This window comes from Pimephales promelas, chromosome 1, assembly GCF_988280905.1.
Source record: "Pimephales promelas chromosome 1, fPimPro1.hap1.1, whole genome shotgun sequence".
Classification (NCBI taxonomy): domain Eukaryota; kingdom Metazoa; phylum Chordata; class Actinopteri; order Cypriniformes; family Leuciscidae; genus Pimephales; species Pimephales promelas.
The window spans coordinates 5545979-5560207 of NC_142769.1; the positions used below are offsets into that span (position 1 = coordinate 5545979).

The window sequence follows — 14229 nt, forward strand, 5'->3', positions numbered from 1 at the left end:
TTCAGTCCATTTGGTTGCGGGATGCTGGAGAGAGCATTTGATTGCACAGAAAATCTGACAAGATGCTGAAGTGCAGGGTGATGTCATAAAAATTACTGTTCCATATTGAATCCATATCCAAGTGAGAAACAGTAAGTTTTGAATGCTTACATCTTCTAAATGCGAATTTTGTCATTGTTTTAGAGCACACAGTTAAAAGTAAGACAACATTCATAGCCTAAAAGCCCAAAAAACTTCCATTTTAATTTCATGGGGACTTTAAAAAGTCCTCCTGGGGAAGTTCGTACTTACGAGGTGGGAAGTTGTGTTTACGACGGTAGTGCGTTCAAGTCACTTTCTTCGGAAGAAGATGGCGGTGTAGCCTACTTTCTCTTAATTCATTACACAAAAATACAGTAGGCAAGATTCTTACACTCTTGTTAGAAAATGAAGAACAAAGAAATGAGCATCGAATGTCCTACTTTGTTTTTTTTTAATGTTTTTAATTAATTTATGAAGCCACTGCTAAATTTATTCTGTGGAGGCAATTCGCTTAACTCTGCTGTAAATAAGAAAACCTTGACAATATCACTGCATAATATTTAAGTGTTGTGGTATTCCGCCATGTTTCTCAGTTTCTCAGTGGGCTTTAGAGAAAATCCCGAGCTTCCCACTGGTATTTACGACATTGTGGTGGCGTTCAAGTGCGTTCTACTCGACATGACTTGAACGCACCATTGCGCCGTTCACAAACGGGTCACCTGTAATGTGATAATTAACAACAGGGCGGCATCACGTGACTGAGCTTGATTTTCCACAGGTGTTCATCTTTCCTGGAGGCAGCGTTTGCCATGTAGATTTTGTGTGCTTACAGTTAATCTTTGTTTGAAAAATAAGCATTTTTCAAATCACCATGGGTCATTGATTAATGCGCCATGATGTCCGACATAAACGTCTCCATAGCATCATCTGATTTGGACTTGAATGTGACGGATCTACAGAGGACACTGGAGGCTCACCGCCCCATTAAAATTGGAATTATATCAGTTTTGGGAGTGATGATAACTTTGGGAAACATTGCCGTGGTGATGGTCATAGCTTCAGCTGTTTCGGGGTGGTCGAGAAACTCTCGCTACTTTCTGTTATCGTTAACGGCAGCGGACTCGGCGTTTGGATTGCTTATCATGCCGCTAAATCTGTGCGTGAGTTTCATGAAGGAATATAACAAGGGCCCGGACCCCTTCTGTCACGTCGTGGCGTTTTTCAACGCAACTATTTATTCCACCTGCATGTACACGCTCGCAACCATCAGTCTGGAAAGATACATCGCGGTGTTTTACCCTCTGAAATACTCCACCGTGTTGACCAGGAGAAGAGCTCTGCTTTTGATCTCGTTCGCGTGGATTTTCCCTCCTCTCCTCCTCGTTCCCATCTCGTTCCCAGCGGGCATCATTGAAGTGCACTTCTCCAGAGCGTCTCTCGTCTGCAACCCCATGTACTCCAGCAACGTCACTTACTCCCTCACGCTGACGTGCTTCATCTTCTTCCCGTGCTCGGCCATCATGACCTTCTGTAACCTCCGACTGTGGATAGCAGCCAAGAGACAGAGGTTAAAGTTGAGAAGACACAGCTGGGGTGGAGGATACAGGCCTAAAGTCGCACTACGCGTTCTAGTGCCAGTCATGACCGTTTACTACACCTGCTGGACGCCCTGCATGGTCATCATGCTTTACAATGGTGAGATCTTGATTGATTATCATTTGTTCATTCTCCTGTTGTTCCAAACACAAAAGCAGATGTTTAGCGGAATATCCAAGCTGCTCTTTATTCATTTTTGTATAGAATGGAAGTCAACGTTGATTAAATGTTACAAACACTATAAAAGTAGTTCATTTCAATGTTTCCACTGTTTTGTCTTAAATAGGCCTAACGTTACTTTTACAGCCCCTTAAATGGATGGATAGTTCACCCAAACATGATAGTATTGTCATCTTTTACTCACGATATTATCATTAATATTATCAAAGTTGTTCCAAACCTGTATGAGTTTCTTTCTTCTGTTAATAAACACACAAGAAGATATTTTGAAGAATGTTGGTAACCAGACAGTTATGGTACGTTGATGGTACCCTACTATGGAAGTCAGACATCTAATGTCTGGTTACCAATATTAATCAAAATAACTTCCTTTGTGTTCAGCATAAGAAACTCCTACAGGTTTGGATTGGAACATTACTTAAATTTTAAGTGCCTTTCATCCAAAACAGTAAAAGGGTTTTATTTTATTTTTTTACTCTTAGGCCTATACGTTTTATCTAAGGCACTGTGGTGAGGAACTTTCATTCATACATTCATACATAAAGGATTATTTTGAAGAGGTAGTGTATTTTGTTTAGTGTATTTAGTTGCTTTGGTACTCTTTACAATAATGTCCCACTTTACGAACAATGAGCAATATGTTACGGTATTAATCTTTTGTTTTGTTCATTACTTAAAAATACAACCTTTTCATTTTAGTTCATGTTAACTCGGGGCCATTAGATAATATTAAAGTCAGGGTTAGGGTTAAAGTCAGGGTTAAAGTCATCCCAGTACGCCCATTATCTGAAAAGGGATTTATAGTTGGTAAAGTTAGAATAGCTATTTTTCTTACAAAAACATATCGCTTCGCTTCAGAATGCCTTTATTAACCCCCTCAAGCCATATGGATTAATTTTATGATGGATGGATGGATGTGCTTTTTTTGGGCTTCAAAATGTAAGGTACAGTACCGTTCACTCCCATTATAAAGCTTGAAAGAGCCAGGATATTTTTTAATAACGCAAATTGTGTTTGGCTGAAACAAGAAAGTCATATTCACCTATAGGATGGCTTGAGGGTCAGTAAATTATGGAATAATTTAAATTTGGGTGAACTAACCCTTTAACAGATCAGTTATATTTTACTAATGCATTTTATGGTTTTTAATTTATAAGTAAATGTTCAATTAACGTAATTTAATGAAAGGTTTAGAAGTACTTCTAAAATACTTTTAGAAGTAAAAGAATTTACCATGCTTTTTAAATATATATATATATATATATATATATATTGATTTTTTGCTATGGTGCCTATGGCTGGTCCATCACTGATTTGAGAGGGGGAAATAAATGTTAAAAAAACTGATAAGGGAAGGACTCTGCATGCAATGACCTTAGCTTACTGCAGCTGCTGTTTTCAGCAGACATGAAGAGATAATCACAGAGACCTAGGAAAGCTGAGATAAAAGACAAGACAAGGAGACTGAAGCCCTCCAACATGGCTTTTAAATTGCCCATGGCACTTGCTTGACAGCCCTTGGTTGTGGAATAGAGCAGTTTGAGCTTTCTGTTAAATAACTTCAGGGGTGCAAAGAAATGCAAATGTTGAATAAGCAAAATAAATAGTTGAATTAGTCAAAACCAATGAGTGAAATGAGGTAAAATTTCCAAATGGTGTGTGTGTGTATGTATATATATATATATACACACACACACACACACACACACACACACACACACACACACACACACACACACATATATATATATATATACACAATATATATATATACACACACACACAGACACACACACACACACACACATACATACACTTAAATATCAACACACAGGACAGAGCATTGGAATTACTCACGATGTATATTTTAAGTGTAATCTCACACTTTATTTGCTTCTATTTTAGAACACTTATCTAATCCAAAAAGCAAAATATATTTTACAGTGACGATAAAAAAGAAAATGTTTTAAATCAAGTGCATTTCTGATTTGTTTATTTCTGTCAGCCAACATATCAGTTTGCTTTCTTATGTAAGCCCTGTAGGTTTGGAATGACAATAAATTGAGCAACTGACAATAAATTAATAAATTGTCCTTTTTAATCTAACCTTGAGGTCAGATATTTCTTACATTTGACTGTCTGGATTAGATACTGCTTTGTAAATGTCATATAGGCCCTGTTTACACCTGGTATCAAGATGCGTTTTGGTCGATCAGATCAAGTGGACTTGGGAGACACATTCAGTTTTAATCCGTCTCTTTTGTCCTCTTTCAACCACTTCTGTCCTGATTTCTTCAAGGGAAGGACCTATGGGCAGATAAAATGACTGTATGAGCAAATTACTTTTTGAGATCTTTTTTTTCTGATGGACGAAATAATCTCACGCAATGTACATATGGACCTGAGAAAACGATGAGATGGTTCTCATTGCAGAACATGGAATCCACGGGGAGGAGTCGGATCCAGATCCAACTCCTCCCACCTTACATATACCTAAACCTACCCAGGTCCACCCCCTGATCCTTAAACCCACCCTAAACCTACCCAGCTACACCCCTTGATCCCTAAACCCACTCCTAAACCTACCCAGCTCCACCCCCTGATCCCTAAACCTACCAAGCTCCACCCCTGATCCCTAAACCCACCCCTAAACCTACCCAGCTCCACCCCCTGATCCCTAAACCTACCAAGCTCCACCCCTGATCCCTAAACCCACCCCTAAACCTACCCAGCTCCACCCCCTGATCCCTAAACCCACCCCTAAACCTACCAAGCTCCACCCCCTGATCCCTAAACCTACCCAGCTCCACCCTGATCCCTAAACCCACCCCTAAACCTACCAAGCTCCACCCCTGATCCCTAAACCTATCCAGCTCCACCCCCTGAACCCTAAACCCACCCTTAAACCTACCCAGCTCCACCCCCTGATCCCTAAACCCACCCTTAAACCTACCCAGCTCCACCACCTGATCCTTAAAACCACCCAGCTCCACCCCTGATCCCTAAACCTACCCAACTCCATCCCCTCAGATCTGGATCTGACTCCGCCCCCTGGATCTTGTGTAATGCAATGAGGTGCACACACTGAGTGTGTGTTCAAAATCAGGAATGGTGCTGATTGGTAAGCACATTGTGCTTAGTATGTTTTTCGTCTCCACCCAAATTTTAAATCCTATTTGGCTAGAGCTCTTCCCATGGTTACGCATTCAGTAGTTAGAGAGTAGATGGTCATTTGTTGCTATTCGACCACATGAGCATTTACACTACGAAAGCAATTCAGTCAAAAGCGTTTTCGACTACCCGATGTGGTCCAAAATGGACGAGTTCAAAGCATTTTAGACCTGATCGACCAAAGCGCATCCCATGATGCTAACATATTAAAGCAAAAATAAGTCCTAATTAAAGCATCTTCCCTTGTTCACAGCGATTTCAGGCAGTGGTGTCCCAGAATGGATTGAGTTCATTGCTGTGTGGTTACCAACCTCCAATGGCTTCCTCAATTGTATCTTCTACTTCTGGATCAACCATAGCTTTAGAAGGAAATTCCATCTGGTTCTTCAGAGACTTTGTCTTGGACATTGTCCAGGTTCTGACAGTAATTCTAGTTGCTTCAACTCTGTAGAATCCTCTGGATGGAACAGTAATAACTCTGTCCAACAGCGGTTTTCTAGCGTGTCGTCCACTTTCGCTCTGCTAATGATCATGCCACATCAGACCAACATGCGTGAACCAGAGCCGGCCTGAGAATCCTTTTATTCTTGTGATCTGATGAAGTTTTAAAAGCTCTGGTCAAGTTGAAGACATCTGATATGTTATTAACCGGCTCGGACAGAGTTTTCTCCAATAAGTGTCTTTTTAATCACAAGTTAGCATTGGGAAATGCTCATGTTTCCATAGCTTCATGCTCTTTTAGTTTAACGCTATTTGTGCCTTTTAACTTCTTGATGGCACCTTCTCATGTTCACTCAGACCTGGTTTCCTAGTCTCATTGAAGTCTTGTTTCTCAACCCCAAATGGTTTTGCGTCTTTGTTCGCCATTGCAGGTTAAACATGCAACGAGCCTTTGAAACATTTGCACACAATTCCTTATCTATTCGTAAACGCAATATAAAGCAGCTGTGGAAGTTTAACCTTTAAATCTCAGTAATGCAGTTTATGCAGAAGGGGAAGTAATTAGCCAGGTACGTAATGTAAAGGTCAGATCAAATATGCCTTTTGGCTTTAACCTTTTCTGTTTCATGACATTTCCATTGCATCTCTGAAGCAAACATTAATTTTTATGTTCAATTAAGTACGTTTTTTGGTCAGGGTCGGACGGGGTCAGTTTAACTGTAAATAAACCACATGAATGCTGAATAAAGTGGTCGTGCTTCAAGGGTGCGTCTTATCGATTGCGTTGTGCTAGCATAACTGTAAATCTGGATTTTAAGTTTGTTTTAGCATAAGCACTTGTTGCATAATGATGAATTTAAATTGAGGGAAAAATACATCCTGTGGTGGAGGGTGCATAAAGATCTGTTAATGTGATAAACCCAGAAAGAATGACTGATTACAAAAAGTTTAAAGGTTTTTGATGTGTAAATAATTTTTTATATGGTTTATAAAAGTGTTTGTGATATGTTAAGACTTAATTGTTGTAAAATAAAGCGTCAAAGCCTATATTTAAAGCATCACTGTTTGGTTTGGCTTTATGATTGACTTAAAAAATCAGGTCTTAGTTACTAAAAAAGGCATAAATTGTCTTTTTAATTGTCTGGTAGTGTAGTATAGTGCTTTGTGGAACATTAAGGTGTTGAGCAAGTAGTTTAGAAAATATACCCGTCTACTGAGAGAAAAGAGAGAAAACTTGATGTGAGGTTCTGCTCATATATGATTCATGAACATTACATTTATAGTGGTTAATATGGCTAAACCTCAGGAGCATGATATGTAAGGGATGTGCCAAAGTTTGCCGCAGATGTTCCTGCATCTCAAATTATGCTGCATTTTTGCGGGTTGTTTACTGTACAGCTCAGCATATGAAAGTATTTTACTCTATATATAGTTTCTCACCAGTGTTGCTTTTCGATTGCTCACTGAAGGTTTTATGGCAAATTTCTCTAAAAAGCTGCTTAATAACCGAATGGTTGCATTATACAATTATATTTGTATTGAAAATATTTCAGTTGTATACATCTAACATTAAAGTTGCATTGAGCAAGTCTGAGTTTTTGCAGAACTATGCCCCCTCTGGCGACAAGCGAAACTGCAACCAGAGGTGTGCGGGCTCATGAACCAAAGGAGAATCAGCCGCACAAATCTTTTGTTACAGTCATAATGTCTTTAGAGGTAATCGTTATAAATCTGCAAGTCATTTTATATATATATGAAAGAAAGGCATTTGAGTTAATTACACACTTATTTGTTTGTGAGGGGAAAACGGGGGTAGAAAACTTCGTTTTTTGTTTCCATCTATCTCCACGTTGAACTGTTTTATGTGCTTACTGTATCCACTTATGACTGTATTATTATGGAAACACGTTCATGAACAATACAAGTTATTACTTTGTATGGATCCCGTTTGAGTTCTAGAGCAGACCGGAGATCTCTCCATTTGTTGAAAGCTTCCCGATGTTGACTCTCGTCTTATTCCGGCGCCTGGCACTAGACAAAAGTTTTATTTTCTTTGTCTTACGTGGAGTTTGCGTTGGGGTTTGGAATGAACTACAAGCCGTTCTCTTTGAATCCATCTTCTACTTTTGTTGAAAGTTGACTAAAGTTTTGTCGTTCGAGTTGTCTTCGCTGATACGGAGAATGGCGGCGAATACACAACCCTGCCAGACATAGCCAGGCGAGCGTGAACGCGCATGACTTCATGCCCAGTCTCAAAGTCCGTCCCAAATCCCTCTTATTTATTTTACTGTACAGGATTATAGAGGCAATCGCAGTGATCAGAGAAGGGCTCATTCAGCCCATGAGGCAATTTTTTAAGCATGTATGGGTTAGAAAAAAATGTTGCGCAATGCACCTTTAAGAATGAGTAGAATACTAATTTTAATATGGCTCTGGTAAACGGCCCACATAAAAGCTGCAGAATATGCGCTGTGAGCTTTCTTTTTTTGAGATGTGGGAACATCAGCTGTGAATCTCAGTGCTGGCTCAGCAACATCATCTGTAGACCATCATAGAGTTGCAGAAGATAAGTTCAATTCAGCTCTTCTCCTATACGTTCTGTAATGAAGAAAATGGTGCAATGCTGTACCATGGAGCTGTTTATGTAATGCGAACCTAAATTAGCGTACAAATCATGCACTGTGGTAAAAATGTTGAGTTCATAGTACTGTAGGCTACAAGGAATCCTGTGAAAAAGTCTTTTAATCAAGAATCTGCTTTTGTGATCCTTGTTTATGTAACCAGAAATAACCTGCCCTTTTCTGCTCTCTGAAGGCTAATGGAGAAAAATTAAGAGGATAAAGTCTAACATAAATCCTATTATCATGGGCATATCAAATCAGCTTCCAGCATCCTTGGTGGTTAAAGGTCAGTTTAATGTTGAGAGTATAAAGTGAAACATTTAATACATGTCAAATATTGTGCTATGGAAATGTCAAACGATTGACATTAACATCCAATGATGCAAACTACTTGACTTTTTTCCTTAAAGGGGTGGTTGATTTTATGATTTCACTTTTTTAGCTGTAGTTGGTATGGAATGAATGAATGAATAGGGCATTTATATAGCGCTTTGTTTCATATATGCCTACACTCAAAGTACTTTACAATCATATCAGAGAATCTCTCCTCAACCATAAGTGGTTATTAAATCTTAGGAAATCACAGGATCCGGCCAAATGATTGGATACAGAATGATGCACTACTTAAAATGTATCCAGAGCGTATTTACGGTGAAGAGGGAGACCGAACAGTTACTGTTGTGTTCTCGACCCAGATAGTGTTGACTAGACGAGCACGAAAACACCTCAGAAACACTGCCACTAGTGCGTGTGACGTGTGTAGAATTTTGTTGAAAGCCCAGATAAAAGTAAAAAGCTACTATTTTGTTTATCCATGGCAGTTCGACTTCACACGCGCGCTCTGAGCCAGTGGACGCGCACTGTTGTGAATGCACAATGTTTCGACTTTAATCTCGAAACATTTCGACTTTAATCTCGAAATGCTAGATTTTTTTTTTTTTTTTTACAGATTTTTTTTTGAAATTTTTTTTTTTTTTTTACTAATTTTTTTTTTTTTTAGGTTGTGGTTCAGGGCTTCCGTAGTAGCCTGCTGTTAGATTGGCACCTGTTGAATTTCCTTTGAAACAAAACACACACACACACACACACAGTGTGAAACTCGCTATTTGCCATTATGAATGCCTGTGTGTGCGGCAATGTGAGACAATGGAAAGCACACACGCGCAGCTTCTACGGAAGACTGTATTGTCGTACTCTCGTCTCTCGAAATGTTTCGACTTTAATCTTGAAATGCTCGATTTTTTTTTTTTTTTTTTTTTTTTTTTTTTTTTTCAGATTTTTTTATTTTCCAGATTTTTTTATTTTTTTTTAGGTTGCAGTTCAGGGCTTCCGTAGGATGTTTTCTTCACATACACACTCTGGGGACATCAGAGATTAATTGTAATTGAAAAGGACATACCACCTCTTTAGATATGGCTGTTTTGAATTGAAAATATGCATTTAGACCAGCTTCACAACAGCAAATCTGGAGACAGTATTGCACATGGCAGTGACTTTGTAGCTGTTTGTTGTCATGGTGACACAATTAGGATGATTAGGATGTAGGAGGCTATTTTAGATCACGTGGAAGCCCTTATGGGCAGCAGGGCACCAAATAGAAACACTCGAAGGACCCCTGATCAGCAAGGACAGTGAAGGAAATGAAGCTCATTTACTCATTTTTTAGAGAATTGATCATATCATATTAGAACTCGCATTAGACGGCATTCATAATAACCCAATTTACTTGTTTTAATAGTTCAATACTTTTTTTGTTTAGTAAAACTGTCAACGTTAACGCATGCGATTAATTTTAAAATCCCTAACGCAAATACAATACTGAAGCATGTGATATTGCGCCATTAACGTAATTTACGTCACATATTTACAGTTAGATGGTCTTCGAAAGCGTCGGAAGCATCTACAATGATCAGAGATGGCAAAGAGAACTCGTGTTGCGTTTGCAGCGAATTATTCATTCCAGTGTGTTTCGCTTTAAAACACGAGCTCTATCATATTCTGTGATTGTTTCTGAAGAGCGCGAGCCCTCACGCATCGTGCTGTTTTAATTACAGACTGAATGAAACGATAAAACATCCCACCACTGTATGGCCAGATGATAGCAAACTACTTTTCTCTGCTGGATAAAGGGGGCTCCGGGGGCTCCGAAAACCAGTCAGTATCTGGTGTGACTATCATTTGCCTCACGCAGTGCAACACATCTCCTTCGCATAGAGTTGATCAGGTTGTTGGTTGTTGGTCCACTCCTCTTCAATGGCTGTGCGAAGTTGATTGGATATTGGCAGGAGCTGGAACACGCTGTCGTATACACCGATCCAGAGCATCCTAAACATGCTATATGGGTGACCAGTGTGTCCAGTGAGTATGTTGGCCATGCAAGAACAGGAATTGTGTCCAGATCCTTGCAACATGGGGCTGTGCATCATCATGCTGCAACATGAGGTGATAATCGTGGATGAATGGCACAAAAATCGGTATCTCTGTGCTTTCAAAATATCGTCAATAAAATGTTCCTGTGTTCATTGTCGATAACATACGCCTGCCTATACCATAACCCCACCGCCACCATGGGCCACTCGACCCACAATGTTGACACCAGCAAACCGCTCACCCATACACGACGCCGTACATGCTGTCTGCCATCTGCCCTGTACAGTGAAAACCAGGATTCATCCGTGAAGAGAACACCTCTCCAAAGAGCCAGATGCCATCGAATGTGAGCATTTGCCCACTTCAAGTTACGATGACGAACTGCAGTCAGGTAGAGACTCCAATGAGGATGACGAGCATGCAGATGAGCTTCCCAGTTTTTGCAGAAACTCTTTGGTTATCCAAACCAATTGACCTATGGCTAGGCCACGCCCTCAAACATGATGAGCCAATCACAGTGCGCAGCTAACCGAATACACTTGGACATTCTCTGCTTCCAAGTCCATTGAAATGTATCGCAGTTAGTCAGTTTTCATTCATTTTTCTTGTCATTTTAAGTTTAAAATTCCTAGGCTCCTGAGAGGCTGGGCGACAATGTGTATTTTTTTTTTTTACCCTTTCCTAAGCCACATCTCAATCGAGATAAATGTCTGCTCTGGATTAAGTTATGCGGTAGACAACACCAACTAAACGTGGATAAATTAAGCAAGGATGTCTACGTCTGTTCTAAGTTAAGTCAACAACGTATTTGAACGTTACCTTTAAAATCTAATGTAACGTTAAGGCTAACGTTAGCCTAACATTAGAAAACCTTAACGTTAGCTTCTAGCTTCGGTGTACATCGTGTCACTTAGCTTCATTAACGTATCTGTAGACTGTAAATAACCGCAGTGTTAACAATGTTGTGCTGAATGATTCATGTAAATACTGTAACACCAAACGGTGATGCGGTTTATCACGTTTACACTGTGACCTGTACATATTTGCCTCGAGCTGAAGCTTTTCATCGATCTTCTCAACAAACAAATTATTAATATAACCCTCCAATGCACAGTTAAGGCCCTTTAGGTGACTTCGAGATGATATCTAATTTTTCTGTCTCCAAAAATCACCAATTGCTTTTTGTGAATTGTGAAATGAGCTGCCATAGTGCCTGTCCCCAAATGTTGACTGTTTGTCCGAGTGAGTGGAGGGGGCGTGGCTTAGCCATAGTTCAATTACACACTCCTTAAAACTTGTGACATCTGTGGCATTGTGCTGTGTGTCTAATCAGCATCTTGATATACCACACCTGTGAGGTGGATGGATTATCTCGGCAAAGGAGAAGTGCTCACTAACACCTATTTAGACAGATTTGTAAACAATATTTGAGAGAAATAGGCCTTTTGTGTGTACATAGTGTAAGACTGGACAAACTGGAAGAAAGGGCTACTTTCTGAGAAAACAAAGGAAATTAATATTTGAACTCTCTCTTGTAAAGTTCACACCGCCCATAAATCTGTATGTTTTAATGTCAATAATTATCATACAGTATTACCCATGTTTGGTGTCATTTGAAATGTCTCAGTGTGACTGATACAAAGGTCTCATTCCCAAAGAAGTAAAACAAAAGGTAATAAAGTTTTTAAGAGTTTAGAGATAACTTGCACACAAATGAGGGTGGATCTTCAAGGCAAATGGCATCCTGCTCGCAAAAGTTGTAACCTCTGAATGCAAATTTGCATTGTTAGCAGATGTTTCCATGTTAAAGAGGTTTCCGCCTATTTAATGAAATGCAACAAGAGGCTCAGGGCGATTCTGTAACCCAGACTAGCCTGTGATGTGAAGCGTATTGCATCATGTATTTCATAATGTCGAGGCTCGCATCTTTTTTCTTTATTCCAGAGCATTTGATGTTTTATATCAATTATCTTTGAACTGATTATGAAATTGCCATGATACATTTACCTGATATTACTAAATTGTAAACATTTGATTTTATTCTAACTGACCAAGACATTATTTTCAGTAAAGAGTTAAAGAATAGTCAAACATTCACTCATATTTAATGATGCAGAGATATCTTTAAAACCTTTTCATTGATAGTGTCAGATGAAATAACGAGTTAATACATGAAAAAACGTATTTCATTTAATCAAATTACTTTACCACGCGGAGAGACCTTTACCCGCTGATCGAATGCCTCCATTGGATTGATTGAGTCGGGCTTACAATAGAAAGTTCAGCTCATGAAAAATAGGGGGGGAAACAAAATATTGCATTTATAATTTTGTTTAATGTAAGTAACTGCATGGAAATAAGGGTTATTAATTGATACTCTACCCCAGGAATCATAATTTGTGTGAAAAGGATTACCGGTAAATTGTTTTACGGCCACTAGTGTTCATTTCAGCTGTAAACAGAAGTAAATTGTATTCCTAAATCACGTTTTTGGAGCTTTGCAAAAATGTAGATAGCCATTGAAATTACAAATAACACTTCATAGCACATAATGGCCGTGAGAGCTCATCATAATTCAGGATTATTTGAGATTTAGCCATGTGTAGTGACATCTGATAGCTTCATCTGTGCCAGCTGGACCTGCTAACGCACGATTCTAATTATACTGATTGTAATGATAGCAATTCATAGCCTCTTTTTACATTCTCATTACTATACATCTCTATTAAACCTGGCCATATTTGTTTGTTTTACAGAACTATACAGCGGTCATGCTGACACCTAGTGGCGTGAATTCAATATCACACAAAAGTTTTAAAGGGGTGGTAAAAATGCCCTTAAGATGTAAAATAAGTCTCTGATGTCCCCAGAGTGTGTATGTGAAGGTTTCACTCAAAATACCCCACATATATATATTTTTAAAGCATGTTAAAATTGTCACTTTTTGAGGGTAACAAAAACGGACCACATTTGTGTCTGTCCCTTAAAATTCAAATAAACTGATGCTGCTCCCGGCACAGAGGGCGGAGCCTCAACAGCTCATGTCCTTTTACCTCACACAGACACACTGAAAAATGTGTGAAAAAAGTTTCTGTGCATGCTCTTTGAGGTGGTGACCATAGACCTCCATTATATGACTAAACAGACAAGAACAGTTTGACCTAAAAATATCAAAATTTTAACGACTGCGGAAACAAAGACACCAACATCTTGGATGCCCTTGAGGTAAGCTAAAACATCTCAAAAATGTATTACAAAGTGAACTATCCCTTTAATACTCCTGTCATTTAATAACCAGGGTTCCCACATTCCTAGAAAACCTGAATATATTAGTAATTTTAAAAGTGTGATTTCTAGACTTGGAAAAGTAATGGAAATTTGTCAAATATTTAAGAAGTCTTACATTTCTAAAAAAATAAAATAAAAAAATACACACTTTATTGACAGTTGTTGTCAAGCTCTAAAATATTTTATTGGGTAGAAATTGCAATTTGTGAGTAACAAAATAATTAAATAAAACTCTCTGTAATCAATTATTCTAATACGTAAACCGTGATTCGTTTGTTGAAACTGCTTCTGTAATTTTCTTTGTTCTAACTTTTGTGGCATCTTCTATAACTCGTTGAGAATTTCACAAGTTTTTTTTTATTCTTGTACCTCCATGCATCATTGATCTGCTGAAGTCGATCTTATTCAACAGCACTATTCCATCACGACTGAACGAACAAAACCTTGAGAGCCTAGAAAAGCAAGATGCGTTTAACAGCACTATCCAGCTCGCTGCTACAAAAGATGCTCTGGTGTATTAAAGACCGTGGGTGGATTTAAT

The 14229-nt window shown here is 38.8% G+C and overlaps 1 protein-coding gene across 1 annotated transcript; it reads left to right on the forward strand.

Annotated features, from left to right (window-relative positions):
* Window positions 1-729: 729 nt before the first annotated feature.
* Window positions 730-5684, forward strand: LOC120492715 (adenosine receptor A2b). The gene is made up of 2 exons (XM_039690956.2): window positions 730-1716; window positions 5222-5684. Exons 1-2 carry the CDS (start codon window positions 915-917, stop codon window positions 5539-5541), a joined length of 1122 nt encoding a protein of 373 aa, XP_039546890.2. The 5' UTR covers window positions 730-914; the 3' UTR covers window positions 5542-5684.
* Window positions 5685-14229: the final 8545 nt, after the last annotated feature.

What these genes read in the sequence shown, in the direction of transcription:
- LOC120492715 (XM_039690956.2), top strand. Translation starts at nt 915, where the DNA reads ATGATGTCCGACATAAACGTCTCCATAGCATCATCTGATTTGGACTTG. An exon ending in GGTCATCATGCTTTACAATG is followed by an intron (nt 1,717 to 5,221) that starts GTGAGATCTTGA and finishes CCTTGTTCACAG; the next exon opens with CGATTTCAGGCAGTGGTGTC.